The 27,861-nt window shown below is 43.2% G+C and overlaps 1 protein-coding gene across 1 annotated transcript; it reads left to right on the top strand.

Annotated features, from left to right (window-relative positions):
* Positions 1-602: 602 nt before the first annotated feature.
* Positions 603-27,861, top strand: LOC311225020 (receptor activity-modifying protein 1-like). Its single transcript, XM_084310211.1, has 4 exons — positions 603-804; positions 19,886-19,943; positions 20,685-20,826; positions 27,167-27,861. Exons 2-4 carry the CDS (start codon positions 19,886-19,888, stop codon positions 27,402-27,404), a joined length of 438 nt encoding a protein of 145 aa, XP_084166337.1. The 5' UTR covers positions 603-804; the 3' UTR covers positions 27,405-27,861.

Genomic DNA, 27,861 nt, shown 5'->3' with positions numbered 1-27,861 from the left:
CTCTCTCTCTCTCTCTCTCTCTCTCTCTCTCTCTCTCTCCCTGCACAGTAAATTCTGCTGAGTAAATTGTACTCAAACTGAGTAAAATTGTACTCACTTGGGCTCAAATGGACTCAGTTTGAGTAAAATTTACTCTGCGAAATTTACTGTGTGTGTATACATTTTGTGTGAGACACTGCAATCGTCATGGGACGCGGAGGCCTCCTGCTCCATTTGTTACTTGGGATTTGTTGTGGCGGTGGTGTGTGTGTGTGTGTGTGTGTGTGTGTGTGTGTGTGTGTGTGTGTGTGTGTGTGTGTGTGTGTGTGTGTGTGTGTGTGTGTGTGTGTGTGTGTGTGTGTGTGTGTGTGTGTGTGTGTGTGTGTGTGTGTGTGTGTGTGTGTGTGTGTGTGTGTGTGTGTGTGCGCGCGCGCGCAAGCAAGCGTTTGGTGGGAGGATGGTTGGGGTTCATGGGTACACAGAGGCATGGGAAAGGCACGGCTCAGCCTGGGAAAGGAAGCAGCCTGTCCACTGGAGTGGGGTTGCGTAAGTAAGTTAGCTTGCACCGATAAGACCCCTGGTCCACAGCACTGGAGGGGCTTCTCATGGCCAGATACTCTGGTTACATCTGTTTAGTTGCTGGGATGAGCTCCCCAGCTGAAGCATCTCTTCACTGCAGGTCGATTCAGGGTTGATGTTGTTGTTGTTGTTGTTGTTGTTGTTGTTGTTGTTGTTTTTACCAGGAGCAAAGAGGTTACAAATCTACTCTGTTCCCCAACTACAAAGCAGAAAATCTATTTAAGAGACGGTGTGGATACAGCCAAGGTAAGCATTTTTTGTTTTGTTTGTTTGTGTAGGATTGTCTTGACTTTTTGGAATTGGTATTAGCTGGTTCGTAAATCTGTTGAATAAAATTGTTTACACTTCAAGTCAAACTTTTTCTCACTTATTGCTAGTCTATGAATGCCTCCCAACCTCTGTCCAAAATGAAAAATCACTTTTTGTCTTCGAGTTTTTAGCCCAGAACTAGAATTTTCACATACCTGCACAGTGCAGAATCTTCCATGCATACCTGTACAGTAACTAAACGCCAAATGAGTATTCTGTATCAATTCACAGTATGTCTAGTATTTTGCATTAGCATTGAGACTCTGCACGGCTCCACTTTATATGGGATGACTTGCTGTGTCTCACCACATTCCACCATAACATCTGTTTTCAGTGACTCTCTCCCATGAGATAAATTAATTCATTTGTGAGAATGTCCAGGAACCAGATGGCCATCAGCTCTCACTCGTCCAGGACTTGTTGTTCCTCAGGCACTCCAACAGAATGTGTTGTTTATCATGTTAGACCGTTGTGAATATACAGAATGTTTTTTGATGAGACAGTCTCAACAAAATGCAAATACAACTTGGCAGGCGTACCTTTGTGTAACTGAGCTTGAAGCTACAGTGTTTGGGGGATACTGGACGTATGAGCAAGTGTGAGATTTTTCTAGAAAGATCTGGCCATGACGAGGGCACGCTAAGTGTATATTTTTTATATCATGTGGAAGTTTGTAATTAAAAACCATGTAACTCATAATAATACTAATAATCATTATTATTATTATTATTATTATTATTATTATTATTATTATTATTATTATTATTATTATTATTATTATTATTATTATTATTATTATTATTATTATTATTATTATTATTATTATTATTATTATTATTACATAGTTTCCAGCTCTGGGACTACTAGTATTTCTAAGAAAATGTTTTCTTCTGAAGCAGGAGGCTCATTTTACACTGTACATTGGAATGTTGACAAAGCCTTACTTGGTCATTTACTGTACAACTAGGTTAGGACATTTGTAGGGGCCAGTTTCGAATTGCAGTCTCACGTAGGTGTTTTTTGAGAGTGTTTTTGAAGGTGGGTAGTGATTCACATTCCTCCACAGCTTTAGGCAGGGCGTTCCACATTGATGTGGCATAATTGCGAAACGTGTTTAGTCCCCTGTTTGAGCCGAATCTGGGTTGTGGAGCACGATATCATTATCACCTTATGTTATGGATGGATCATCACTGTTTGTCCTCTTCCTCTTCATAATTAATAGTTTGCCATTGTAGGCGACTCCGAGTAGTTGGGAGAGCATTCGGCGGGTCGCCGAAAACGAACTAGGCCAATTGATGATGGATCACGACATCATCAGGGAATGAATGCAATGACATATTCACTGCTTGGCAGTCAGGAACAGCACAACGTATCTTGCCCGTTTTGCTTATAACATTTTTTAAATGCTAACTAGGGCTGTCAGTTTATCGCGTTAATTAGATTAATTAATTACACAGCTAATTATCGCGTTATGAAAATTAACTCAACATTTATTATAAAAATATATATATATATTTATAATATTTTTTTTTTCTTTTTAAATCTCATTCATTCCATTACATAAGAACGTAGAATAAACATTTACAAACTTTTTTTAAATGGTCCATTTGCATGTTGCATGTTCAGGCCTAAAATGTTTATGCGATTAAAATGCGATTAATTCGATTAATTAATTACAAATCCTGTAATTAATTAGATTAAAAAAATTATCGCCTGACAGCACTAATGCTAACCCAATGCTAACTCACTGTTAAACTTCAATTCCATGCATTTGCTTGCGTACTGCAATAAATAATGTTTGAGTGTGTTCACCTGCGGTGGCTGACAGCTGGCAACAAACATAGAGGGGGCGGGCGTTATTATGCAGATGAGAAACTTTTGACGTCAAAGGTACACTACATTTCAGATGACTCACTTGAGTGAGGGACAATATTGTGAGATGAGAATTGGAAGAATGCGCCAAAATGAGAATTAGAGACATAGATCCTATTAATATAAGCCCTATAGAAAATAATGCTAAACACTGGAAAAGGTCATTTATAAGATAGTTCCCCTTTAAGACCATCTTTGATTAACACCAACTAGCATTAGCTGCTACATTCTGTATCTGACATAGTTCTAATGTTTGATAGCTAAAGTTAGCGCTAACACTAGCTAACAGCAAAAGTGTATTATGGGGTAGAGGACGGCTGAACGACAACATGGGGGAAGCTGTGCGCCTTTTTCACGGTTCTTGCGGTCAGCACAGCTCCAATAACAGAGTGAGTGCTGTCACCATAGCGACACCAATCATTGCAAAGCGTTCTTCGTGGCCCCCCATCTGCTTTGTTACAAAATCTTGGGAGGTGCACAGCTCAGTGCTCAGACCCTCCGTGCACAGTCCTCGCCCAGGCTGAGATTTCCATATAAATGACATCCAGCAGTGTCAGAGACCAATTAATCATTGTGAGTTTCTCAGGTTGTTTCCACCTCATGACTATCAGCTTCTTGGCTGCAGTAAGTCCCGCCAGAATGATAATTTTTTGTTGTATGGATGCCGGTAGTAGCGATATATCATTTAGGAGTAGTGTCGCTGCTGTCAATGAGATTGTCAAGTTACATTATGTTTGAAAACCCCTTTCTTCATCTTGAGACACATGTTTGTCTTGGGCACCATATCACCATTTCAGATTAGGTGATCATAGCATCATAAAATCTTGTTATGTCTTGGCCAGGAGACACAACACATTTTTCACATGTCACACAACACATTGTCCCTGACCGAACTGCACCAATGATCTGGGAGGAGGGGTTTGGTTTGGATTTCTCCAATTGTAGCCTATAGACCTCTTGTGCATTTTCGCCATCTTGACGAGTCCCGGTGCCTTGTGTTCCACTGTAAACGGTGAACAGTGTTTTCCTTTCCCGTCTACCAGTAATGTTGTCCTTGATACTGTATGTGAGGTTACTGGGGTAATTGCGTTTCACCAAAGGATTTTATGTTTTGTTAACGTTAACATTTTTAAAAGCCAAATTGCTAACACTCAATGACCGGATGTTGCAGATAATGCACCGACGCTGGTGACCTGATCTGCAATGTGAAGCAATTTTTGGCTAGAGATTTTAACTAACGCTTTGAAATCCTAAATGCCCTGCCTTATCAGAGAGAGAGAAATGTATATTAGAAGGCTTTGCTCATGGGACCACAGCCTGCATGGACATAGAAAAAGCTACTGTAGGAGGGATCTATTAATTCACGAGTGGTCTATTAATGAGGTCTCTATTCGTAGGCAGTGAAGGGGAAGCTTCCGCAAACTCAAATTTATTTTTGTGCTGTCACTTGTGATCAGTAATGTTGAAATCATGAATCATGAAATCTATTTCCATGCTTTGCATACGGTCTTTCTCGCATAGCAGGGCACTGCACCTGTTTTAGAAGTTGAGTCTGAAAATAGGTAGACTATAATATGATGAGATCATTAGGGAAATAGAAGCAGATGGCTTCTTCACTCTTGGTTGCACATTTATTTTGCACATAATCTCACACACATCCAGAAACCTGAATCTTTGCACACATTCATTTAGTTTGACAGTTATTGAGAGTAAATTAGTTTGAATATTATGGCCACCAGTGATGTCATTGGGGACAATCATTAGCCCTTTTCACACAGACTGTGTGGCATTATACTGCAATATGGATGATCTTTTCCCCCCAAATCTGCCGGGTTGTCCACAATCAACCTAGCAAGATGGTATACGTTTGTGTGTTCAGACAGAACAGACAAGCTTTATAGGCTTTTGAAAATGTAGGGCATACCTTGTTTAAGTTTAAGTTTATTTGGATCCCCATTAGCCACAGCAGTGCTGGGGCTATTCTTCCTGGGGTCCATAACACATAAAATACAGTTACAGACTTATACACTCACATTTACATGTCATACAGACAATTAAAACAACAATAAAAACCCTTATACACTCATAACATTTACATGTCATACAGACAATTAAAACAACAATAAAAACCCTAATCAAATTCATAATACAATATAAAAATATTAGTGCTGTCAGGCGATTAAAATTTTTAATCTAATTAATTACAGGTTTTGTAATTAATTAATCTAATTAATCGCATTTTAATCGCATATTTATATTTCATATTCATATAAATATTTAAAATTCAAGGACATTACATTATTGTGGCAGGTGACTGATCAATTAAATACACCAAGAAGAATGCTTTAGAAATCAATTTTATTAAATAAATAAAATGAAAACATACCTCTCAATAAGGTAACATTTGTTGCTGATACAGCTAACAGTTTACACTAAGCTACAGTATCCTCAAATCAGGGTCTACTGCAGGGTCTACTGCAGGATCTAGTGCAGGGTCTACTACAGGGTCTACTGTATGCATGACATCTATTCCTCAGCTTGTTTACATTGTCTGAGTGTAAGGCTGCCCTCTTCTTTTGGACTATGTGACCTGCAAGTGAAGAATGCTTTAGAAATCAATTCTATTAAATTGAATAAATAAATAAAATGAATGAAAACATACCTCTCAATAAGGTAACATTTGTTGCCGATACAGGCAATAACAGTTTACACTAAGCTACAGTATCCTCAAAAATCAGGGTCTAGTGCAGGGTTTACTACAGGGTCTACTGTATGCATGACATCTATTCCTTGAGCCAATTGCTAAGACAAACAAGCTTCAGCTTGTTTACATTGTCTGTGTGTAAGGCTGCCCTCTTCTTTTGGACTATGTGACCTGCAAGTGAAGAATGCTTTAGAAATCAATTTTATTAAATTGAATAAAATAAAATGAATGAAAACATACCTCTCAATAAGGTAACATTTGTTGCTGATACAGCCAATAACAGTTTACACTAAGCTACAGTATCCTCAAAAATCAAAACAGCCCACAGCAAGCTACAGTGTCTGGGGGCATGACTACAGGGTCTAGTACAGTGTCTACTACAGTGTCTGGGGGCATGACTACAGGGTCTAGTACAGTGTCTACTACAGTGTCTGGGGGCATGACTACAGGGTCTAGTACAGTGTCTACTACAGTGTCTGGGGGCATGACTACAGGGTCTACTACAGTGTCTGGGGGCATGACTACAGGGTCTACTACAGTGTCTGGGGGCATGACTACAGGGTCTAGTACAGTGTCTGGGGGCATGACTACAGGGTCTACTACAGTGTCTGGGGGCATGACTACAGGGTCTAGTACAGTGTCTGGGGGCATGACTACAGGGTCTAGTACAGTGTCTGGGGGCATGACTACAGGGTCTAGGGGCATGACTACAGGGTCTAGTACAGTGTCTACTACAGTGTCTGGGGGCATGACTACAGGGTCTAGTACAGTGTCTACTACAGTGTCTGGGGGCATGACTACAGGGTCTAGTACAGTGTCTACTACAGTGTCTGGGGGCATGACTACAGGGTCTAGTACAGTGTCTACTACAGTGTCTGGGGGCATGACTACAGGGTCTAGTACAGTGTCTACTACAGTGTCTGGGGGCATGACTACAGGGTCTAGTACAGTGTCTACTACAGTGTCTGGGGGCATGACTACAGGGTCTAGTACAGTGTCTACTACAGTGTCTGGGGGCATGACTACAGGGTCTAGTACAGTGTCTACTACAATGTCTGGGGGCATGACTACAGGGTCTAGTACAGTGTCTGGGGGCATGACTACAGGGTCTAGTACAGTGTCTGGGGGCATGACTACAGGGTCTAGTACAGTGTCTGGGGGCATGACTACAGGGTCTAGTACAGTGTCTGGGGGCATGACTACAGGGTCTACTACAGTGTCTGGGGGCATGACTACAGGGTCTAGTACAGTGTCTGGGGGCATGACTACAGGGTCTAGTACAGTGTCTGGGGGCATGGTCTACTACAGTGTCTGGGGGCATGACTACAGTGTCTACTACAGTGTCTGGGGGCATGACTACAGGGTCTAGTACAGTGTCTGGGGGCATGACTACAGGGTCTACTACAGTGTCTGGGGGCATGACTACAGTGTCTACTACAGTGTCTGGGGGCATGACTACAGGGTCTAGTACAGTGTCTGGGGGCATGACTACAGGGTCTAGTACAGTGTCTGGGGGCATGACTACAGGGTCTAGTACAGTGTCTGGGGGCATGACTACAGGGTCTACTACAGTGTCTGGGGGCATGACTACAGGGTCTACTACAGTGTCTGGGGGCATGACTACAGTGTCTACTACAGTGTCTGGGGGCATGACTACAGTGTCTACTACAGTGTCTGGGGGCATGACTACAGTGTCTACTACAGTGTCTGGGGGCATGACTACAGGGTCTAGTACAGTGTCTGGGGGCATGGTCTACTACAGTGTCTGGGGGCATGACTACAGGGTCTGGGGGCATGACTACAGGGTCTAGTACAGTGTCTGGGGGCATGACTACAGGGTCTAGTACAGTGTCTGGGGGCATGGTCTACTACAGTGTCTGGGGGCATGACTACAGGGTCTACTACAGTGTCTGGGGGCATGACTACAGGGTCTACTACAGTGTCTGGGGGCATGACTACAGGGTCTACTACAGTTTCTGGGGGCATGACTACAGGGTCTACTACAGGGTCTGGGGCATGACTGTAGGGTCTAGTGCAGGGTCTAGTGCAGGGTCTACTGTATGCATGACAAATCTATTCCTTGAGCCAATTGCTAAGACAAACAAGCTTGTTTACATTGTCTGAGAGTAAGGCTGCCCTCTTCTTTTGGACTATGTGACCTGCAAGTGAAAATAGCCTCTCACATGGCACAGAGGTGGCAGGAGTAGCCAGATATTTGCGAGCAAGAGGAGACAGCTGTCCATAGGCTTTTGCGTGAGCTGCCCACCACTCCAGTGGACAGTCATTCATTCCGATGCTGGGCTCAGCTTTGTAGAGGTCTAATTGTCCTGACAGTACCCTGACTTCATCTGAATCAGAGTCTGAAGACAGCAGGAGGAGGGTCCTCTTCGCTGGTGGCTCGTCCTCTGTGGCTTGTGGAGCAGCTTTGTCTGCTTCTGGTCCTGGCAGCATCTCTTTAAGCCAGGTCCACACCTAATAAGAGGGACAATTAATTAGTTGCATAGGACTTTTCATGACAGCCTAAGGACTTAACACTGGTCTTCTCATTCACACACACACCTCATCCCTCTCGTCCTTTGGTACGCTCTTCAAGTCCTTGAATCGCGGGTCGAGGGCTGTAGCCAGCTTCAGCCATCTGTTGTTGAGGGTCGCTTTGCGTGCGTCCAGGTCCTTCGTGAAGCTGGCCTTGAACTTTACCATGTAGCCCGGATCCTCCTCGTTGAGGTCCATGATGCGGTTTAGGTGGCAGAGTGCGGGGAGCACCACAGAGCATGAGACGTAGGTTTCCCCTCCAAGGAGCTCAGTCACATACCTGCAGTGAAACAAGAGAGCGAGAGAGAAAGAGGTGAAGGTGTGTGTATGAGAGGGAGATAGGTGTGTGTATGGGGGAGAGAGGGGGGGTGAGGTGTGTGTATGGGAGAGAGATAGGTGTGTGTATGGGGGAGAGAGGGGGGGGGTGAGGTGTGTGTATGGGAGAGAGAGGGGTGAGGTGTGTGTATGGGGGAGAGAGGGGGGGGGTGAGGTGTGTGTATGGGAGAGAGATATGTGTGTGTATGGGGGAGAGAGGGGGGGGTGAGGTGTGTGTATGGGAGAGATAGGTGTGTGTATGGGGGAGAGAGGGGGGGGTGAGGTGTGTGTATGGGAGAGAGATAGGTGTGTGTATGGGGGAGAGAGGGGGGGTGAGGTGTGTGTATGGGAGAGATAGGTGTGTGTATGGGGGAGAGAGGGGGGGGTGAGGTGTGTGTATGGGAGAGAGATAGGTGTGTGTATGGGGGAGAGAGGGGGGTGAGGTGTGTGTATGGGAGAGAGAGAGTGGGGTGTGAGGTGTGTGTATGGGGGAGAGAGAGAGAGGAGGGGGGTGTATGGGGGGAGAGAGAGAGGGAGAGACACTTACCTGCAGGGCTCAAGTACAAGCTCCAGCTTCTTCAGTTTGTCACACTCTGTGGGGGTCAGCATGGACAGCTTGTGGTTCTGTTGGGCCAAAGTGGCAGTCACAGCCTCCTGGTTCCTCAGGTACCGTGAGATCATGGCCAGTGTCGAATTCCACCTTCCAATTCAATAAAATAACTATTAGTCCCACTGGGGGTTGTTAATGCAGCATGATGCAATTGTACAGAACACAAAGAAATAAACACACACACACACTAAATTTACCCTAAGCATACAACAGGTAGTTAAACAGACTCACCTTGTGGATACATCTTGTATCATGGGCTCTTTTGCTTGTCCGAGGGCAGTCTGCTGCTGCTGCAGTTCTTCTGTACTGGCAGGGCTGTGCTTGAAGTGGCCTACAATCTTGCGGCACTTTGCCAGGGTGGTGTCAAGGCTTCTGTCCTCAAGGGAGACTGTGATGGTTCTTTGCAGCACGTGTGCAGCACATGGCATGTGCTGGAACGGCATATAGCGCGCTGCTGCTATCATATTACGGGCGGAATCAGTCCCAATAGATGTGACTTTATCTTTTATATTCCACTCCTCTATTACTGTGTTGAACTGTTCAGCACACGCATCGGCGAAATGGCGGCCCACAGTTTTGGTCACCGTTAATGCAAATGATTGCAGTTTCCACTCAGTATCGATCAAGTGCACTGTGACACCCAAATAATTATGATTGCCCACCGACGTCCAGTGATCACCCGTTAGGGCCATTGGGCCAGCCCGTGCCAACACTTCTTCCCTCGCCTCCCTCTCTGTGTCATACATGTTGTGGATCCTTTTCATCACTGTAGCTCTCGAGGGTAGCTTGTAATTTGGGTCAGACGACGCTATTCGAAATGACTCCGCTAAACCCTTATCTTCCACTATAGCTATTGGCCTACAAGATTTTGCTATCCACTTCGCGACGCTGTTGGTTAGTTTGTCTGTGGTGGATTTACTCAACCGTTTGCCTAACTGTAATTCTCCAAGAGTGGTTTGACGAAGCGTGCGAGTTGCTCTGGAGCTAACGTTAGCTACACTGGAGCTGCTCGAACAACTTGCCTGGACATGTTTAGCGTTCATGTGATACGTTAGACTAGAGCAGCTTCGGTGATACGCAAATTCTTTTTGACATAAGCTACATATTACAATGGTCTTGTTTACTGTCCCATCTATATTCTTTTTGAAATTGAACTTGCCGTTCATAGGTCCCAGGAGTATCGCCTCGGGTGATGCTGACATCTTGTTCCAGCTGAGCTAATTCCTTTGTGTGTTTGTTTTGTTTGATAGACGACGCATGTGTGAAGTGACGATCAAGTAGGCTACGGGTCATTCAATGGGCCAAGTTTAATACGCCCAACTCAAGCGTGGATTTCAAAATAAAAGCGCACCGATTTGCCACTTGTCTAAAGTAAATATAGGTCGGCTGTAATTAATTTTGCGTCAATTTTCATAACGCGATAATTTGCTGTGTAATTAATGAATCTAATTAACGCGATAAACTGACAGCCCTAAAAAATATATACTCCTTATGAATGAATTCATAATACAATACAATAATACCTACTCATAATTAATTCATAATACAATACAGCATAATATACTATTTAGCTTTTACATACATTATCTATGTTCATATCAGCCAATTATACAATATTTTAATAATATATCCCTATCAGACACATGCCTTTTCATCCATATATACCTATCTCTTTATCAGACACATACATTTTCATTTACGTACACACTATCTATTAGGGAATGTCAATTTCTTTGGTTGAAAATGTTGTTTTACCACGATTTTGAAACGGCATTTACTATTCTCCTGCTTAACATGTCTGGGAAGAGAGTTCCATTCCTGCATACCACGGAACATGACAGTTCGCTTCATTGCATTCGACCTCACTTTTGGAAGTGTAAAACCTCATGCAGAAGCATGTTGAGGGGATCTTTGTAACAAGAATATTCCTAGTGAATACAAGGAGTGAGCAGAGTAATTTATGTTTGACAAGTAACCAAGTTAAACAACTGTGCATCGCTGCAACATTAGTTCTGTACTCACAGCGAAGCGCTATACGTGCTGCTTTGTTTTGTACCATTTGTAATTTTTTCAGTTTATTCGTTGTTACATGCGACCATACTGCAGGACAATAGTCAAGATTTGACAAAACCAGAGCTTGAATTACCTGTTTGATAGAATTTAGTGGTAACAAATGAGCACATCTTTTAACAACAGAAATCCCTCTTCCCATTTTCACTACTATATTGTTTATATGGTGTGACCATGACAATTTACTGTCTAATGTTACCCCTAGGAGTTTAGTCTCCTGGACTTGATTAATTACCACATCACTTATCAAAAGTTTCAAGACTGGGTTCGTTCTTAGAGTATGGTTTGAACCGAAAATGATGCTACTTGTCTTTGATATGTTTAGAACTAGTTTGTTATTCTTTATCCATTCCATCACTGATTGCAACTCTGCCTTTAGGACCGTATTTAATTCATTGGCTGTTGAGGCTGATGTGTAAATTGTTGAATCATCCGCATACATAGAAATATAGGACTTATTTAGGACAAGAGGCATGTCATTTGTAAATATGGTGTAGAGCAAAGGCCCAAGGCAACTTCCTTGGGGTACTCCACACCTTACCGTTTTAACTTCTGAGTAACTCCCATTAAAAAAACTATTTGTTTCCGGTTTGCTAAATAAGTTTGCATCCAAGATAGTGCAGATGAGGAGAAACCGTAACATTCAAGTTTTTTAAGTAAGAATTTGTGATCTATGATGTCGAATGCTGCAGTAAAATCAAGCAAGACAGCTCCAACCATTTTCTTTTTATCTATCTCTTTCAGCCAGTCATCCGTCATTTGGGTTAATGCAGTCGCTGTTGAATGTCCTTCACGATATGCATGTTGAAAATCAGTGGTCAATGTGTTAAAAGAAAAGTAGCTTTTAATCTGTTCACTTACTATTCTTTCCATCAGTTTACTTAAAACTGGCAGTAAACTTATGGGACGACTATTAGATCCTGAGAATGGCAATTTCAAATTTTTTGGCAGTGGTATTACTTTGGCAGTTTTCCACTGTTGCGGATACAAACATTCACTAAAGGATTGATTTATAATATGACAGATAGCAGGGGCAATTAAATCAGGGACCAATTTCAGAAGTTTCCCGTCAAGACCGTCAACACCTGGTGGTTTGTTTTTAGTGGTACTTAACATATGCTCTACATTACTTATAGTCACACTATCAAAATTAAATTGACAATTTTTATCTTTCATTATTTTATTCTTTATTAATAAATAAGATGTTTCATTATCTATTGTTTGCATATTATTCCTTAAATTATCTACTTTTCCAATAAAATAATTGTTAATATGATTAGCAATCTCAACTGGTTTGGTGAGGAATTTTCCTTCTGTTTCTAGAAAGATGGGGTAGGTTTCTTATTCCTGCCCATTATTTCATTTAGAGTATTCCATAATAATTTACTGTCATTTTTTATATAATTAAACCTATTTTCATAATACAATTTCTTCTTCTTTTTATTACATTTTGTAACAACATTTCTTAATTTACAATATACCTCCCAGTCTGATTTATAACCTGATGTATTTGCTATTAATTTAGCTCGATTACGTTCTATCATATATTCTTTTAGTTCATCATCCAACCATGGTGTTCTGACGCTTCTGACGGTAAACTTTCTCAATGGTGCATGTTTGTCAACAAGTGGCATAAAAATGGTATCAAATTCCCATAGAGATTTTTCAGGATCTTTTTCCCTCAACACCTTTGACCAACATAGATTTTCAACATCCTTCACAAAGCTGTCTTGATTAAACATTTTATACAATCTTTTGTAAATTATTTTAGGTCCCAGTTTTGGCATTTTAGTCTTCCTTACAATAGCAATTAAGTTATGGTCGCTACAACCAACAGTTACAGATACTGCCTTGGAACATAGCTCTGCATTGTTAGTAAAAATGTGATCAATGCAGGTGGAGACCTGGTTACCATCCTTTTTCAAACATATCCTAGTTGGTTTGTTAATTACCTGCGATAGACCACATGCATTTGCTACAGTTAGAAGTCGTTTTTTCAATGGGCATTTCAATGAAAACCAATCGATGTTAAGGTCACCCATAAAATAAATCTCATTACTCAAATCACACACTTGGTCCAACATGTCACATATTTGTTCTAGATACACATTATTTGCACTAGGTGGTCTATAACAGCAACCAATCAACATAGGCTTCAAATGAGGCAAGTGTACTTGCAGCCATAATGTTTCAATTTCATTATTCATTAAATCTTCCCTAATCTTCACTGGAATAAGATTCTGAATATAAAAAGCAACCCCTCCCCCAAATGCATTCCTGTCCTTTCTAAAAATGTTGTATCCATCAATTTGCAATGCCCCATCCTCAAATGTAGAATCAAGGTGTGTTTCTGATATAGCTAAAATATGGAAATTGTCTGATAGTAAAATCTCTGATATCTCAGCTAGCTTGTTTCTTATGCTACATATATTTATATGTGCCATCTTTAACCCCTTTTTGGGTAGGCTAGTATTAATTAGCATTGTATACTATATTCATAATGTTGGTATGTGTGGCAAGGGCAACAACCATTCAACTGTCCCTCGGCTGCTTTGGGGTGCTACTTTGGGGTCGGATTATCGGTCTGTCATACCTCAGAAAGGCGATCTCTCCTCTCTCACGAGCAGCTCTCATCTTGGGCAACAGTTCTTTTCTTTTCAGACGGACAGCGTCTGTGTAGTCCTCGTTTATGTAAATGTTGGTAACGGGGCAGCCGATAGGAAAGGAACCTCCATATTGCGAGTCTATTTTTAGAGTCCAGGGCAGTCAGTTGATGTATTATTATATCGTGTGGTCAGCCTTTGTTCTATTCATGCGACAACTGATAGTTAGATGAAGCATTGAAAGGGGCTCTATATGATAAATAATATCATATAGAACAAGACGGTATATGGAATATTAATAGTCTATTCCACTATAGTTACATCCAAGCGATTGAGTTTAGTTCTTATTTATTTATTTATTTTCTGACATGGTTCGTTGAGTAAAACGTAATTGTTAATGATACAAATATTGTCGTATTTATTATTATTATAATTATTTAATTCCGAGGATGTCTGTAAAATTGAAGTGCACACAATCCAAAAAGATGTAGCAGTACTGTCTATCTGTATGTCATGTATGTCATATATGTTATGATGAATTTTAAATGGGGGACCCTTATGTAAACAAGACGGAAGTCTTTCTCTGGTCTGCATCCCCTTAACAATTGTGTGTATTGAGCTGTACTGTATTGTACCCATTCTGCAATCTGTTAATACAATTTTCAATCAATCAATCAATAAATCAATCAATCCCCAAGGATTTCTCCCAAATGAAGCCGTTAAAAACTTGGGTGCACAACAATACATCCAGATATAGTTGTATTTATTATCATTATAATTATTTAATTCCGAGGATGTCTGTAGAATCAAAGTGAACACAATCCCCAAGGATTTCTCCCAAATTAAGCTGTTAAAAACACGGGCGCACAACAGTCTGTCCGATTTAGAATATAATAGAATATTAATTATTATAACACCAATACATCCAGATATAGTCGTATTTATTATCATTATAATTATTTAATTCCGAGGATGTCTGTAGAATCGAAGTGAACACAGATTGCTCACAGTAAGTATTAAGCTCTTAACAGGCGCCCCCAAAATTGGCCATTTTATTTTTCGTTTTTTTTTAGGACTGCATACTTCTTTTGCAAACCAAAACACTATACTTTATACTTATAGCACATGCATGAGCCTGGTCTCTTTTGAAAGATGACATTCTGAAGTTTCTGATACAATAAAGAGAATTCACTGTTAGTGCTAATGAAATAATGTAACATAGGTCTGAACTTGAGTTGGAGAAACCCTTTTTTTCTGTAGTAGTTAGTAGTACAGAAGTAGTATTTCCCCAGAAATTTGTATGGCTGAAACGACACCCTGGGTCCATAGCCTGAAGGCCTGTGTAGTACATGACCAAATTTCATAACAAATAGGGCTTTAATATATATATATATATATATATATATATATATATATATATATATATATATATATATATATATATATATATATATATATATATATATATATATATATATATATATATATATATTAAAGCCCTATATATATATATTGTATAAAAAAATATGCACACCCGAGCCGCTAGAGGTCGCCAAAGTGCAGGTGGGCCCTTGCATGGTAAACAAAACTCACGAATAAGAATAAAGAATAAAATACGGTCCGGGATATACATTCTGATATGTATATACATTCTAAAATATTAAATATATAGCAAAAAATATACAGAAATATACAGTAAAATGTACAGTACTAAGTGTAATATTTGTAATAAAAGGTCCCAGAAGATTTTGCCTGACTGTACTGTCACTAGGGTGACCAGGTCAAAATGGTTCAGTCGCAGGACAGCAGCACTGCTTTTGCGGGACAATGCGGGACACGTAGGTGAGAAAAAAAAATTAAAATAAAAGTATTTACATTTTTTTTTATTGCTAATTAAAATTTAATTTATTAATTTATTATTTAAATGCCTTTCTTTCATATTCGACGGAGACGGTAGGCTATATATAGCACATTTTGTTATTCATCTTATTAAACTGTATAGATGCTTCACCAATCACCTTCTCAGCCAACATGTCACCAACATCTTTATTTAATCACACTTTCATCATTAAAGCCCAGCATCCAGGTTAAACCCTACTGATCAATTATGGGTAGTTTACATCATTGGTATATAATTTCATTATTTATTTTTTTCCATTTGACACCGGAAATGCCACTCCAAAAGAGTTAAAAAAGTCCACGCACGAATAACATGCACACGCGAATCAAAAAAGCTTATCAAACGCCGACGTCACTACAGGTGCATATTAATGAGCTGAATCTAAAAGCTTATCAGACGCTAGCACGGCCGTGACGTCACTTCAGGAAACGTATGCCTTGCCCGTCCGGGTCATAGTACTACTCCGCTGGCTAACGTTAGCATTATGTCTACTGTCGTGAACCATTTGAGATCGGGGCATGTAGATCAATGGTGGCCCACTCGGTGCATCACAGTTAGCCTATAGCTCCGCCGTCCCTGCTACAGTCGGGAGCACTACACTGACGTTAGCCTATATAGCTCCGCCGTCCCTGCGGGTGGTTCTCTCCTCTTTGTGTGCCCCCGTCCTCGCGGGTGTCCTGCGGAGGAGCTTGTGGACGCGACAACAGCGGCGGCCGTAGGGTGTTTGAGCCTGTAGCGTTAGTTAGCTCATAGCTATCGTGTACCACTAGCCTTTACGGGCTCGAGCACCCTACAGCTGCCGCACCGCGGCAGGGTACCCATGGGGACGGGGTGTACAGAGAGGAGAGAACCATTTTGGGTCGGCCGTTCATGCCGGCCAGCGAGCCGGATGTCGGGATATGTTGTTAGCACAATAGCTACCAAGCTAAGCTATGTTAGCTACTAACGTTATAAACACAATAAACAACGACACAATGATTTACATTATTACAAATATGGTAACGTGGTTGTGGCTTTTACAAATAGTGGTTAGCTTTAGAGATGGATGGCTATAATCACGGAGCAATAGTGTTAGGTGAAACAGATACATTTTCATTCGGCTAGTAGTAGCAAGCATATATCTATGGTAGCAAGGCTCTCTGCCTGCAGTGCCTGCCACTAGCTGTGTGTGACTTTCAGCGCCCCCTGGTGAGCCCCCTGGTGCCCTGCACCTGTTGTGACGAGATCATTTCGATTACACACGCACGTTATGAACCATTGATTAAAATATCCACGTGCGTGGTGATTGTGTTGGGCAGACAAAATGTTTGATAAAAACGCTAAAACTGGGTCAATTTCAATACTTTTTTTCCCTTCTTCATGAAAGTCACAGTTGGCCTAGTCCACATTGTTTATTGAACAAAAATACAACGTGAAGGTTGGCCTTTAAGCAGGTAACCATCAATCTTGGTATCCAAGCTGATGAAATCACTCCATTAATAGAAAGAGTCTTTTCAGCCATCTTTTCCTGAGCATTATTAGCAGAGAGGAGACGGAATGCGATGGTTGATCTTCACAATATAATAATGTTTTTATTGTGAATAGCGGATCACTCAGTTGCTCATTATAACAAAAAGGGTGAGACCCAAAGTCTCCACAAACCCTATATATGACAGCACAGTCTCCGCAATATGTGTCTGGTGAACTCACACATTTTTTTAAACAATGCAGAGTCCAGTTTGCTGCTGATATTAAGAGCTTCAGCTGCTTCGCGAAGCTCTTGGAAGCTGAATCCTCTCTTCTTGAGAGCCAAGCATGACACCTGTTTCAGGTAATTCTGATCAGAGAAATCAAACCATTTGTCTAGGTAATCGAGCGCTCTCTGATAGAAAATTTAAAAGTCCTGTTCGATCGCAGCAGCCTGTGCGGCCGGTAGGAAACCTCTGCATGAGAGCACTGGTCTCGAATCCAAAATACCACAGAACAAAAGTTGGACTTATATAGTGCACACTTCGCCACTAGGGGGAGCCCTCTCACTAGGAGAGCCACAGAGGGATACGACTAAGATCCTGTAACACCATGGGAGTGCCAAATGTTGTCTTTTTTCTTTGAGTTATGTTAGAATCTGAGTTATGTTAGAATAGCAGTTGCTTTAAATGTGCACATGGACATATGTGAAGGACAAGAATTAAAAAAATTTGGACATGAAGAGAGGCTTGGATAATCGCCATTGGGGGTATCTCCGTCACTAGGGGGGGGGGGCTTCTCCAATACGAGATCTGATTCCCCTCCAAACCGCCAACGTGGGCAAAAAGTGCTAATCATATAGCTTATTGTATTTGCATAATTTTTTTTCTTATTGTGTTGTCAGTTTTCTTTTTTAAGTCATGTTAGCATAAATGTATATAGTGATATCGGTGACATGGGAGGTACAGAGGTGGGCAGGCTGAGTTCAGTGGGGGGGGGATGTCGGGGGGAGGGGCCATCGTTCCGGCGGTTCGACCCGGGAGAGGGGGGGCCTTGCGTGTTGTGGGATCGGTATGGGTGTGGGGGGGTTTCCTGGGGCCCTCGGCCGCCGTGGCCTGGGCGGTCTGGTCACCGGGCTGGGGGGACACCGGGCTTGGGGCCGTGGGAGGTCGGGGGGCCATTGAGGCGTGGTGCTTTGGCCTTCTGCGGGCCTTGGGGTTCCCGTGGGCCGGGGGCCTGGCGGCTGGGGGCTCTGGGTGCTCGGCTATGTGCATGGTGGACCAGGATATGGGGGTGTTCTGTTTCTCGGGAAGGAGGGCGGGAGCAAGGGGTTTCTCTTATGGGGGTCAGAGCGGCTGAGCTTTGCCCAGTGGGGTCTTGTGTGTTGCGGGGTCGATGTGCGTGGGGTGGGGCTCTCGGTGACATGGGAGGTAACGGGCTTGGGCCTCCCCACTACTGGGCCTGGCCCAATTAATTGAAGGGACCCGTGTCGCTGGGGGCCCGGCTCTGCGCGTATCGGGGGAGCTCTATGGGCTTAACTCAGGGGGGGTGGATGTCGGGGGAGGGGGGCCATCGTTTCCGTGGTTTAGCCCGGGAGAGTGGGGTCTTGTATGTTGTGGGGTCGTTGTGCGTGGGGTGGGGTGCTTGGTGACATGGGAGGTAGCGGGCTTGGCTCGGTGGGGGGGAGTACCACCACTCGCTCCTCTACTGAGCCTGGCCCAAATAATTCAAGGCACCCATGTCGCTGAGTGCTCGGCCCCGCGTGAGACGGACCTGAGATGTGGGGGAGCCCTATTTCTAGAGGTGGATGGCGGGAGGAGGGGGTCCCTCTTATGGGGGTCTGGGCGGCTGAACGCACCCGTATTATTGCAATTCAAGGGGCCCATGTCTGTATATTGTTTTGTTATGGATGTTATTGTATGTATTGTCTGTCTGTAAATGTAAATAAAATTTAAAAGTTTAAAAAATATATATATATATTATTTGTGTACCATGTGACGGAGTCCGCCACCAGTGCCCGGTATTCCTCCTCATCACTGTCCTTTATACATCCCACTATCGCAGTCATCAGAAAAAAACTTCTGAAGGTGGGAGGACTCTGACCAATAGTGGAAGTCATTGGTGTAGAGTGTAGACAGTGAAGAGGAAGGGAGGCCCAGGTGTTGCTGACCAATTTGTCTGACACACAGCATTGTAGGCGCACGTACTGTGGTCTGCCCATCAGATAGTCAAAACCCAGGACACCAGGGGGGGCTCTACCTGCATCACCCCCAACTTCTCATCCAGCAGCCCAGGCCGTATGGTATCAAAAGCACTGGAGAAGTAAAAAAAAAAAAAACATGATTCTCACAGTGCTCGCAGGCTTGTCTAGGTGAGTGTACAACTGTCTTTTCGAGTTCGTACTGTAAATCTTGTTCGTAGCTACGAACAAATGTACGAAAAGAAGCCGTTCGAGAATGCCAAAAAAGTTAATAAATCGAGTTACAAAGAGTTTTACTTTCTCGTAAGTCCGTTCAAGAATGAGGTCCATTGTGTGTGTGTGTGTGTGTGTACTACATACCCATGCACCCATGCACATATACTCCTAAAGGTATATTATATATTCTACTTGAAATACATGTCATACTTCCTAAAATGTCATACTTGTGTGCTACAGTATTTTGTGTCCATCCTGTAGTGGATGAGGCAGGCACACTGAATAAACTGTGGTGGAGATTTGCACTCTACCGAACGCACCTTTCTAGTAAATTAATACTTTCCTTTCCTTTCCTGTCTGGCTACCCCAAGAGTAAAACAATTTTACAAACTGGGCTGTACATTAGGTAGGCAGTGTTCTTGGCTCTAAAAAGGCCTATATATGGTATTTTCCCCCAGCACCTAAAAACATTTCAGACTGCCAACTACAAACATTAAAAACCAACCTGAAGATATCCTTGTGAGACCATGTTTTTCTGTTTCCCTGACAGATGGAGAAGCACTTCACCATGGCTACCTGCCTGGTGGCATTCATATTCACCTGGACAAGTAAGCAGGCTTTAGCTAGTTAGTTTAGGTGCGGACAGACAGACAGATAGATAGATAGTTGGGGTGTAGTGTTTTAATACACAAACTTGAATTTTGAGGTCATGATTCAATTCCGTTTTCGATTCTTTATGCATTATTTAAAATGTATTCATGCTAGAGAGTTCATATCTTATATTATATGTACTAACCTATAATGGTAGATGTTGCACAGCTTGATTTGGCTCAGAAGGTGAAAGATGAGACCTACTCGCAGGAAGAGTTGTCCATACAGCTTTACATTTCAATACTCTATAGAATGTGATTGATAGATAGATAGATTGTGGTCAGTCACTTACTCACTCATACATAGATAGATAGATAGATAGATAGATAGATAGATAGATAGATAGATAGATAGATAGATAGATAGATAGATAGATAGATAGATAGATAGGTAGGTAGGTAGGTAGGTAGGTAGGTAGGTAGGTAGATAGATAGATAGATAGATAGATAGATAGATAGATAGATAGATAGATAGATAGATAGATAGATAGATAGATAGATAGATAGATAGATAGATAGATAGATAGATAGATAGATAGATAGATAGATAGATAGATAGATAGCCGTCTATGATTTATGCTTGTGTCAAATGCTTTGCTGTTTTTTCTTCTTCAGTAACAATATATCTGACTCGGCCAGGGTGACGAATGTGGTCCAGGTTGTTATTCTTACTGAAATGTCCCTTGTTGTTCCCCGTAGAGCTTGGTGAGGGACTGGTCGTTCCACCGTGTGATCAGCGCATGTTCGACAGTTACGTCCATGACTACTGCCTCCCGTTCTTCAATAAGAGCATGGAGACCACCGGCTACCAGGGGAGATGTCCATGGCCCACTGTGAAAGGGTGAGTGCTAGGCTACAGTCGAGTCCCCGGGTACGTCCACGCTAGGCTACAGTCGAGTCCCCGGGTACGTCCACGCTAGGCTACAGTCGAGTCCCCGGGTACGTCCACGCTAGGCTACAGTTGAGTCCCCGGGTACGTCCACGCTAGGCTATAGTCGAGTCCCCCGGGTACGTCCACGCTAGGCTACAGATTACAAGTTCAAGTTCTTTAATAGTTGTCATACAGAAGTACAGAATACTTTCATACAAAATGCTTCTTACTGTTACGCTCCAGAGACTGTGCTAGACAAGATAGTATCAAATAACATAATAACATAATATAGACATAACATGAATTTAGAAGAAGAAAAATGAGGTCACAGTGTTCGATATAGACATATGTACAATGTTCTGAGTTACCATATAATATACAATACACAATACTATGCAGTGTACTGATGTACAGTACTATCTAGTGCAAAGCAGAAATGGGATGAGGTACAATTTTAGGTACAATTTACAGTAAGGTGTACGAGTTGTAGTGCAATCCTTCATCCATAAATATAAAGTGTGGGGAGTGGGTGCTACAGTGTGTTTGTTTAAAGTGGGTGTGTGCTATAAAGTGTGTGGAGTGGGTGCTACAGTGTGTTTGTTTAAAGTGAGTGTGTGCGTGTGGATGTGTGTGCTATGTGCGTTTGGTGGTTGTTGTTGTGTAGTGTTCATTCATTGTTCGTTTAGCAGCCTGATGGCCTGGGGATAGAAGCTTCTTCTGAGTCTTTCTGTGCTCGCCTTGAGACTCCGGTATCGCTTGCCTGACCGCAGCAGTTCAAAGAGGCAGTTGTTCGGGTGACTGGAGTCTTTAATGATTCTCTTAGCCTTGCCCTTGCAACGCTTGTAGTAAATGTTCTGGAGGGTGGGGAGCCCCCCTCCAATTGTGCGTTCGGCTGAACGTGTCACTCTTTGTAGTCTGCTTCGGTCTTGTGCAGTGCTATTCCCAAACCAGGAGGTGATGTTGCCGGTCAAGATGCTCTCTATTGTACATGAGTAGAAGTTCTTAAGGATCTTCTGGCTGACTTGGAACTTCCTTAGGCGCCTGAGGAAGTAGAGGCGTTGTCGTGCCTTCTTCACAACACTGTCAATGTGTGTGGTCCATGTCAAGTCCTCGGATATGTAGGCTCCGAGGTACTTAAAGCTGTTGACTCTCTCAACCGGTGCCCCGTCGATGCTGAGGGGGCTGTAGTCCTTGACCCCCGACCTCCTGAAGTCCACAATCATCTCCTTTGTTTTGCTGACGTTCAGGGAGAGGCTGTTTTCCTGGCACCATCCCGCCAGGACCTTGACCTCTTCCAGGTAGGCCCTCTCGTCGTTGGCAGAGATCAGGCCCACCACCACTGTGTCGTCAGCAAATTTGACGATTGTATTGCTACTCCGCTGAGCCACACAGTCGTGTGTGTACAGGGAGTAGAGGAGGGGACTCAGAACACAGCCCTGGGGGGCCCCTATGTTGAGGGTGATGGATGAGGAGGTGCAGTTGCCTGCTCTCACCACCTGGGGTCTGCCAGTCAGGAAGTCCAAGACCCACTGGCAGAGGTCATAGCCCAAGCCCAGGTTCCTGAGCTTGGCTATGAGTATGGAGGGGACTATGGTATTGAATGCCGAGCTGTAGTCGATGAATAGCATTCTCACATAGTTCCCCTGCCTCTTGTCCAGGTGTGATGCTGCTGTGTGCAGCACATGGGATATGGCGTCCTCCGTGGACCTGTTGGGGCGGTATGCAAATTGCAGGGGGTCCATGTTGATGGGGAGGGAGGAGCAGATGTAGCCCTTTACTAGCTTCTCAAAGCACTTCATGGCTATGGAGGTGAGAGCTACAGGGCGGTAGTCGTTGAGGCAAGCAGGCTTGGATTTTTTGGGTACAGGGATAATAGTGGACTTCTTCAGGCAGGTGGGGATGACAGCCTGTTCTAAGGACAGGTTAAATATGTCAGTGAATACTGGGGCCAGTTGGTCGGCACAGACTTTTAGGACGCGGCCGGGGATGCCGTCCGGACCTGCTGCCTTCCTGATATTCACTTTTTTAAAGGTCCGCCTCACCTCATGCTCTGTTACCCTGAACACTGCGCCTCCATCAGCAGCCGACCCCCCCCCCCCCCATTGCCGAGGCTTGTGAGCTGGTGTTGTTATTACCAGCATCAAACCTCGCATAGAAGGTATTGAGGTCATTTGCTAAGGAGATGTCACTGTTCAGTTTGAGGGAGGCGCCTTTGTAGTCTGTCATCGTTTTGAGCCCCTGCCACATAGCTCTAGAGTCAGCTTGTTCAAACTGGAGTTCAATTTTATCCCTGTAGCGCCGTTTGGCCTCTGACACTGTCCTCCTTATGTTGTATCGCGCCACCTTGTGGTCATTCATGTTGCCTGCCACTAGGCCGTCGTTGTATGCTTTGGTGCGCTCTCTCAGAGCTTCACGGACGGATTTGTCTACCCAGGGTTTTTGATTTGGGTAAACTTTCATTTTGGTAGTGGGGATTGTTTCTTTCACCCTAGTACAAACATAGTCCAGCACTGTCTCCGTGTAGACATTAATGTTATCTGTGTCGCAGAACACATTCCAGTCTGTGTAGTGAAACACTGACCGGATCGTCTCCTCTGACGTCAAATCCCATTTCTGCACCTCTCGCGAGACTACGGGAGTACTTTTAATTCTCTGTTTGTACTTTGGTGAAAGAAAAATGGACGCGTGATCTGATTTACCAAAGCCACTATCAGAATGAGCCTTGTAGCCACCTTTAAATTGCGTGTAACAGTGATCTAGGATGTTACCGCCTCTGGTGTTGCAAGTCACATGCTGATAGAAGTCAGGCAATACCTTTCTCAGATTGGCGCTATTGAAATCTCCCAGCACTAAAATGGCGGCGTTAACGTTCGCCACTTGTATTTTATTTACCTCGTTGTGTAGTCTGGAGAGCGCAACCTTGTTGCTGGCTTGCGGTGGAATATACACTCCGATCAGGACGATCGCCGTTAACTCCCTCGGGAGGAAGAAAGGACGACACTTGATGGTTATATATTCCAGTTCTGGGGAGCAGTGGTTGGATAATTCCTTCACGTTAGTTGGATCGCTCCAATTTTTGTTAAACATGAAGGCAATACCTCCTCCACGTTGTTTACCGGACTCTGATGACCGATCCTTGCGATGGATAAAGAAGTGATCCGCTGGTTGAATTGCGTGGTCTGGAACCTCCGGTGTGAGCCATGTTTCGGTGAAGCAGAGGACGTTGCAGTCCCTAACGTCTCTTTGATATTGAATCCTTGCTCGGATGTCATCCAGTTTATTGTCAATTGATTGTACATTGGCTAGCAATATACTGGGCAGTGGTGTACGGTGGCGTCTGGATCTCAGCCTGTTACGGATCCCAGCCCTCTTTCCTCGTCGTCTTTTCCTGGGCTCTGGGAACAAAGGATCTGGTCCTAATCTCCGGAGAATTTCTTCAGGCCATTGATGCGGTTCGGAAAGCTGGTCCAGTGAGTAATCCAGTTGGTAAGTTTCCCGTAATCCAATGTCTATGAGTGACTGACGGTCATATACATTAAATGCACCAACAGTTGGTACGAACAAAACTCTAAAAACTATAAATATTAACAAAAGTAAACACAGTCTCGACGGAGCGAACAGAAAGGCAGCCGGTCGGAGCAGCGCCATGTCTCATCAATGTGATGAGACATGGCGTGCGCGCGGGTATCGTTCGCCAGGCAGTCGCACCCCCTGGCGTCAAGTTCAAACTACGCCTATGGGCAGGGGTGTAAATTATTTGAGTAATTGTACTTTGTTACAATACTTAAGTACTGTTTTTGGGGATTTGTACTGTACTCAAGTATTATTAGGTTTGTATACTTGTACTTTTACTCAATTACATTTCATAGAAAAAAAACATACTTACATACTCCTTACAAAATGCAGACCTACAAAGTACAAAGTACAAATCTCGCAGGTCCAACCATTTTCATTCGTGTATTTATTTCTCTGGCCGAACTAACGTTAACATTATTAATCCTGCAGCCGCACTGTATTTAAAAATAGCCAATCAAATCCCCATCAATGGAAAATGAACCTGCCCATACCCATGCTGATTGGTCCTTGTGCACGACTAGAAAGCAGGGATATTAAACACCTGCTATCAGAAGAATAGACAGTCAGAAAAAAACTTTTTACTTTTACTTTTTAGTACTTAAGTACATTTAAAAGTAGAAATTTTTTTTACTTTTACTCAAGTGTGTTTTTAACCAGATACTCTGACTTTTACTTGAGTAAGATTTTGAGACGGTACCCATACTTTCACTTAAGTATAATTTCTGGGTACTTTTTACACCCCTGGCAGGGGGGTATCCAGTAACATCTCCTTTGGCAACAGGAAGCAACAGGGTTTATGGGAAATGTGGTCTTAACTTGAGGATAATTGTCGTTTCCTGGTCTAATTTGTTTACAATAATATTATGTGATATGATATGATGGATTCTACACGTAGGGGCTTTAATTGAACTGCCCGGTTGAATAAAAACAAATGAAAACACATGAGTATAACAAGTCTCTGTTTGGATTGCTGGACCCTGGAGTGCGTGCTAATCGCTTCTGTCAACAACACACACACCCAGCCCCCCCCCATACACACACACACGCACGCACGCACGCACGCACACACACACACACACACACACACACACACACACACACACACACACACACACACACACACACACACACACACACACAAACACATCTGCAGGCTAGCAGCCGCCGTCCCTGAGCTCACCATGACACTGTAACAGCTGATGAGAAAGAGGAGTGCACAGGGGAGGACTGAGTATAGTGGCGCATTACACACTGCTTTATGGCTTTTTGAGCAAAGATATACAACCTTTAGTCATGGGAAAGTCAGACTATTTTCCTGTCTCCCGGCTGCGCTGAGAGTTACATAAAATTTCGGCTAATTAGTCTTTTATTTTTTTTATTAAAAAGCACAACGCTGTTGCTGCCCGGCTCGTGTTTCCAGACATCATGTTTGCGCGGACTTACTTTTTGCTCTATAGACTGGCTCTTTGTGGTTGTAATAATCTTTATTATTACTGTTGATGGGGCTGAGAGGGAACTCACACGATGTGTCAGGGTAGAAGGGGCACAAGTTACACCCTGACATATGAGCAATTGCTACTTAACAGTGTACTTAACTGTTGTGTACTTGTGTGCATACCATTTTATTAGTCTACTTTTGATTCTATGAAGGAGACGGGGCGGGCTATATATAATAAGGATGAGACAGAGACCGATAAAGAGAAATTATATCCCCGGAACGACAGTGTCTGCGTCCGTGGGGACAGATAGTATTTGTTATTATCTGGATCTTTTCAAATGTGCTGTGCACAGTCAGTCAGTAGAGGAAGAAACCTATTGATGTTGTTGACCCCATAACCTTTCCGTGCCAGCATCAAGCCAAACATGTGTATCTCCCGACACATTTTTCATACAGTTGTGGAAATTATACCCAGATATGCGGCTCTTCATGGACAACACAATTTCTATAAGGACCTATGAAGTCTGTCATATTGGATTTTCTGTTTTGAATTTCTTTAAAAACACTTTTCCCCCTAGCCTGTTAACTTGATTCTCACAAGACCTACTGCGTGGCATGTGGAGACCAACATTGTTAAATTTGTCATTTAGATAATTGATAGGTCAAACCATATGACCACCAGATACAAATGAATTTCAGGAAAACATGTGTTACGATTACGAACTAGAGCCAGTTTAGTAGTATACAGTCTGCCCTCCCGAATTTCCCCAAGGGGATCAATAAAGGAAAATCTTATCTTAACATTAAGTATAGTATTAAGAAAATACGAGGACAAAGAATACTGTAAATGAAAAAAATAAATGAGAAACAATAGAAGGTTTAGCTTACCAAACCAATACACAAGGTCACAGGCATGGTCAACTCTGTCATATCAGTACACAAGGTCACAGGCATAGTCAGCTCCGTCATATCAGTAGTACACAAGGTCACAGACATGGTGTCTGGTGCTTCCAAAACAAAGAGCCCCCTTTTAGAATATTTTTTTATGTGACTGAAGGGTGGCTGGTATTACATCTACGGTGCCCACAATCTCTGCCTAAGTGCCCTTGAGCAAGGCACTGAACCCCAAAACTCCTCCAGGGGCGCTGCACTGCGGGCAACCCTGCGCTCTGACCTCTGATGAAATGCATACAGTATGTGTGGAGGAAAGTAAGAGGGATACGCAAGACACATTTTCCTTGCCTTGTGTACATTGACAATAAAGTCATCTTCTTCTTGCACTCTCTTCCTCCTCAGAACCTACATCATGCTGAAGCACTGTGTGGACCGCGTGGCCAACCTGTCGTGGTGTCGGGGCTGCGGTTCCATGGTGGACGAGATCTTCTTGGAGGTCCATCACAAGTACTTCTTCCAGTGTGGCGAGACACAAGACCCTCCACAGGACACCCTCATCATGCTGATCGCTCCCGGCATCATCGCTACCCTCTTTCTGCCGATGCTGTTTGTTCACCTCACCACATACAACATGTCCTAAACATGTGTATTACTTTCATTTGCAAATTGTATTTTGAATTGCTTTAATTGAAAAATAACTGACCTCAGCCTTGACACACACACACGCGTGCACACACACACACACGCGTGCACACAAACACACACACGCGTGCACACACACACACACACACACACACACACACACACACACACACACACACACACACACACACACACACACACACCCACACACACACACACACACCCACCCACACACCCACCCACCACCACCACCACCACCACCACCACCTTCTATTGGCTTTATTCACCCCTCACTCACCCTGAGTCACCCACATGAGTCACCCACCGAAACCGAACGCACTGTGCACCTCTCACCATATTTACAAACACCTTTGTGGCAACACTTGAATTGTCTTCAATCATTGATGTGATTGTTTGCATTTTGTATCAAAAGAAAAGTCGATGGATGTATTTGA

Source organism: Notolepis coatsorum (genome assembly GCF_963971535.1).
Source record: "Notolepis coatsorum genome assembly, chromosome: 3".
NCBI lineage: Eukaryota > Metazoa > Chordata > Actinopteri > Aulopiformes > Paralepididae > Notolepis > Notolepis coatsorum.
The sequence above is the reverse complement of the archived record's forward strand: the minus strand, read 5'-3'. Positions and strand labels throughout refer to the sequence as shown.